Genomic DNA, 4,876 nt, shown 5'->3' on the forward strand with positions numbered 1-4,876 from the left:
CTAGTCACATTGCTGGAAGTAGAAGTCGATGATGGGGTCGTCCCAACTGGTGTCCTTCGGGAGTTGGGTGATCTGCAGAGGCTGGTCAGCTTCAGGCACTGTACAAAGAAACCAGCCTGGGTAGGCAGCCGACTCAAAGCTGGAGGTGAGCCCCCTGTCCCGCCGGTAGAAGGTGAATTTTTTAGACTTCTCGGCACTGTGGTAGAGCTCCATGATGTTCACTGGCTGCGGACAGAGGGCACGACAGGTGAGGGACAGGAGCAAATGGAACATAAGGAGGCAGAGCCATGATCAACAGAATCCTGCAAGGGAGAGGTGCCCCAGCCACAGCAGCAGCAGCAGCATCTTTGACTTAGTGAAGCCAGAGAGTGGTGAGAGTGCCCCGACAGGACCCACCTCTAGTTTCAGGGTTGGTTCCTGCCCTGTCCCACACGACAGGCACTGGCTCCCACCATGGACGCCCAGGATGACTGGAGAAAGCTTGGCATCCAGAGACCGATTGGGGACAACGCTGATCTCCTCACCTAGAGGAAGAAGGGGATGCGGGAACCTTGACTGCCCTTCCTCTCTCTCCCCAACTGTGGGCTGTATCGGACACCCTCCCCCACGGTTGGGCAGAAGGGGAGCTTCATAGCAGCTGTCATGTAGGGAAGGATGGTCTCCTAAGGTGGTCCAGTGAACGTCAAGACACACAGGATCTTGAAGATGATACTATCTTCCACCCCAACATCCACTCCATTGTCCAGAAAAAAACTTCAAGTCTCCAAACCCCAAGAGAAATTTGATCACCTCTTTCAACGCCCCTTGACCCTCCAGACTTTTCTGTAACCTGTCTTGATAAAACTCCCAATTAGAGTTATTTGGACATCTTTCTACCCTCCTGTGAGAGTCCTGAGATCAGAAAAAGGTCTCGTTCCTCTCTGTATAATTCCTCCATCTCTCTCTCTCTCTCTCTCTCTCTCACACACACACACACACACACACACACACACAACCTCATAGAGAGCTCTACTTGGCCCTAACACCTGGTAAGAGTGTTCCAGGTGTGTGCTGCTTAGTGAGCAGGCCCAGTCATGCTGTGAGCACAAAGGCAGATGGTGCCACCTGCCCCTCTAAGTCCCACCACTCTGAGTGACCAAGGACCCTCAGAGAGCCAAGGGGACCCAGAGTAAAGAGGCAGAAACCCCCTCTCACATGGAAGTAAAGATTTAGACAGCCTGCGTTAGTGCTGTCCTCAGCAAGGGCTACCAGGAAAAGGGATGTTGGACGCAGCTCCACCTACCGAGGAAATGACAAAACAGCCATCTTGGAAAAGAATCCCACCTCTACATAGAGGCTTCTGGTGCATGGCGCCATTCTGGAAAGTGTGGTAGTTCATTTGTCCTTGTCAGAGCCTGGTTTTTTGATGCCCTATCTACTGTGTCAGGTCTGTAGGTTTGTGCTAGTGTTTTTAAGTCCTCTTCAGAACCCCTCCCTCTGAGCATATAGAGAGACCTAGGGAAATAGGGTCAGGTTTTGGCCACCAACCTTTAATGACCTTCCCCGCTTGTAGGCCTCCGGCTAGAAGCTGATTATCATGCAGGTAAAGCACCTTCAATGCTGCATCCTTCATTCTGAAATATCAGGACAGGATGACACTCAGTTAGGGGACGGGTTGCTCCAGCTCACCTGGTCTCTCGAGATTCCCCCAATCTCAGGCACTATCGCCCTCTCTTCCCACTGATCCGGAAGTAATGGCACAGCCTCCTCTCCCACCCCTGGGGGCACATACCTATCACCGGGACAACACCACAGCCTCCTATCTGAGTCTGGACTTTCTCCTTCACCCTCTGCAATCTTTTCTACACTAACCAGACTCTTTGATGTGCCACGTTGGAAAGGAAACTAAACTGTGGGTCAGAGTCCTGGGTTCTCACCCTGGCTCTGCCACCATCGTCACAATAGACAAATGATTCAGTCTCTCTGGGCATGAGTCTCCTCATTGCTAAACTAAGAAGATGGGATAGATGCTGTTCAGGCCTTTTCAAGGTTAAAATGTGCCTTTATCAACTTCTACCTTTACTTCTTCTGCTTGGTGCATTTATTAATATTTCCACTTGCCTATATAGTCCCTACTATGTGAAGGATTTCTTTACATTTAAAATTCTTTCATTTTGTTTTTCAAATTTAATTCACATTTACAATCTCAGTTGATTTTCTGACATCCTGTGAGGTGAAAGATGTATTCTGAAGGGGGTTCTTCCAGATGTCATATGGGGAAAAAAATGTATGCTATATACAAATTGGCTAAATGTTGGCTAAACACAAAGAAATCTCTACTTCAAAGTAACTAATATGCTGAGTTGTGCTACAGTCCTCTTCGAAAGGGGACCTAGAAAACCTATTTTCCACATTTCCTTGACTGAAGAGCACCACTATATAAAGCCACTCATAAGACTGGCTTCTCCTGGGGGGCAAGCTATACTAGACCCTGAGCTCAGTGAGAGCAGGAGTCTTTTCATTCACTGTTCCAAGCCCAGAGTGGAGCGCCTGACTCAGCATAGGCCAGGGGACAGACAGACTGACAGAAGAGTTTTGCTAATGCTATTTTGTTCCAAAGGGCAGTAAGGAAGTAATGCCTGAATTGACTTCACTTCACCACATTGGAGGGCGGGGATGGTAGGTAACAGTAGGGATCCAAGCTCCTAACTGCCTTTCTCATTATGATGGACGAGGCCACAGCTCTTTTCTCATCAGGTAACCCCCAAGAGGGAAGCCTGCCCCAGTCTGGAGAGGCTGGAAGAGATGGTCTAAAGGCAAGGAGGTAGGTGCCTGTTCACACCTTTCCAGCCACCCCCACTGTAGGCAATCCTGAGCATCCCCTCAGTGGAAAGACTGGACAACAGGTCTACCTGGAACTTCGCCCCTTCCCACTGGACACGAATCACTCAGGGGCTCAGATACTCACCGGAAGCACAGCGCCCCGCTCAGGACCATCTTGAGCTTCCTGGTGTGTAGACTCTCCTATTTTGAGATAACAGAAAATCTCAGGTGGAAATGGAGGCTGAGCTGCAGGGGACCCGGGCCCCCTGAGCCCTCCCCACCTCCCCCTCAACCCTCTGCCCTGGCATGGGAAGAACCCCCAAGGAGCAGGGGAATTCTAGGTCTGGGGTCAGGAGAGGCGAGGCTCAGTTCCCCAGAGGACACCTTGGAATTCTCCTTTCTCCTGACGGAGCCCGTGCTGTCTGCCTGCTCCTCCAAGGTTGCCTCAGCCCTTTTAATGATCCCTAGGGAGGGGCCCCTGAAACTGCCTCAGTCTCGGGAGGAGCAGGATTTCCAGAGTGATTTCATACCACCTTAAGCTTCCAGAAACACCTGCCACTCATTATCTCACTCAGAGAAGGAAAGTTTTGGAAACAGTCTTCTTCTTCGAGCAATTCTGAAGAACTTCCAGGGGCTTTCCAGCCCTTTGTGATCACTGAGCTCCTAGACATCTGGCCCTGCCAGACCCAAGGGAAACATGCAGTGAGCTAGAACAACCCCCTTTCCTCCTTTCTCCCTGCCCTCCTTCCTTCTCTCCCTCTTTCGTTTCCTCCCTCCTTTCCTTCCCTTCTTCCTTCTTTCCTGTATGCCTTTGCCAAGACTATGGAAAATGCTGGAGGTGGAGCTCGCCGCCTGCTTAGGTACTGTTAAGATTATTCATTGTAGAAAAACCTGAAAATCCAGATTGACAAAAAAAAAAGAATTCTTGTCTCCAGCTTGTGTATCATCAGCAAACCAAGAACAATTTTTCCTCTGCACATACATACCTGTAACCATCACTTTACACGTACTGCATCCCAGATATTATCTGTTTAGTCTCTCTGTCCTGTTCGACTCTTTGCGACCCCATGGACTGTAGCTTGCCAGGCTCCTCTGTCCATGGGGATTCTCCAGGCAACAATTCTGGAGTGGGTTGCCATGCCCTCCTCCAGGGGATCTGTGCAACCCAGGGAAATAATCCAGGTCTCCCGCATTGCAGACGGATTCTTTACCGTCTGAGCCGCCTACCCTACTTTCAACTCGCTTTAGTCACGGAAGCAAAATAGCAGAATCTCTTTTCATATCAAGTACAATGATATACTTCCCTGGTAGCTCAGATGGTAAAGTGTCTGCCTGCAATGCAGGAGACGTGGGTTTGATCCCTGGATCGGGAAGATCCCCTGGAGAAGGAAAAGGCAACCCACTTCAGTACTCTCGCCTGGAAAATTCCATGGATGGAGGAGCCTGCTAGGCTACAATCCATGGGATTGCAGAGAGTCAGACACGACTGAGCAACTTCACTGACTGACATAATGATATCAGAATATTGAAAAGCTGCAGAGTATTTCTATGCAACATCATTTAATTACAGCAATCAATTATTATTAGCCGTTGTTATCATAATGTGTTATTGAAAATCTTTCAGTGACAAACATCTTTGTATCAACATCTTTGCTTATGTGTCTGATTATTTCCCTTGAAAAAATCTAGCTTGGGCCATCTATTATTGCTCTTTCTTCAGTACATAACTGATAAAATAATGTGTGATTGTATGACATTTCATGAAGTTTTAATCCTTCCATATGCTCCGTGTAATGGATCTAAATGAAAGGTAAGGGTCAGTGCATAATAACAATTTAATTATGTCTTGAGCACCACATAAAACCATTTATTGTTAAGTCATATATTTTAAAAAAATATTGTTTTCAGATGAATGGACTAAAGTGTCCTAAAATGTTAAAAAAAATAAATAAAATATCACATGGTTCAAAGGGTAGAAAAATGATTCATCACTCATAATGCTGCTACTGTGATAAACACCTTTCAGAAAATTAGATCCTTATGTAAAAATTATTATGGCCAAATAGAAAAGACA

The 4,876-nt window shown here is 47.6% G+C and overlaps 1 protein-coding gene across 1 annotated transcript; it reads right to left on the bottom strand.

Annotated features, from left to right (window-relative positions):
• Positions 1-2,976, bottom strand: IL36RN (interleukin 36 receptor antagonist). The gene is made up of 4 exons (XM_005889989.3): positions 2,948-2,976; positions 1,528-1,613; positions 397-524; positions 1-225 (listed from the first exon to the last, which is right to left on the bottom strand). Exons 1-4 carry the CDS (start codon positions 2,974-2,976, stop codon positions 1-3), a joined length of 468 nt encoding a protein of 155 aa, XP_005890051.1.
• Between the last annotated feature and the right edge of the window lie 1,900 nt (positions 2,977-4,876).

The sequence above is a fragment of the Bos mutus genome, chromosome 11 (genome assembly GCF_027580195.1).
Source record: "Bos mutus isolate GX-2022 chromosome 11, NWIPB_WYAK_1.1, whole genome shotgun sequence".
NCBI classification, from domain to species: domain Eukaryota; kingdom Metazoa; phylum Chordata; class Mammalia; order Artiodactyla; family Bovidae; genus Bos; species Bos mutus.

What these genes read in the sequence shown, in the direction of transcription:
- IL36RN (XM_005889989.3), bottom strand. Translation starts at nt 2,976, where the DNA reads ATGGTCCTGAGCGGGGCGCTGTGCTTCCG. An exon ending in AGCGGGGAAGGTCATTAAAG is followed by an intron (nt 525 to 1,527) that starts GTTGGTGGCCAA and finishes TTCTTCCTCTAG; the next exon opens with GTGAGGAGATCAGCGTTGTC. An exon ending in AACCAACCCTGAAACTAGAG is followed by an intron (nt 226 to 396) that starts GTGGGTCCTGTC and finishes CTCTGTCCGCAG; the next exon opens with CCAGTGAACATCATGGAGCT.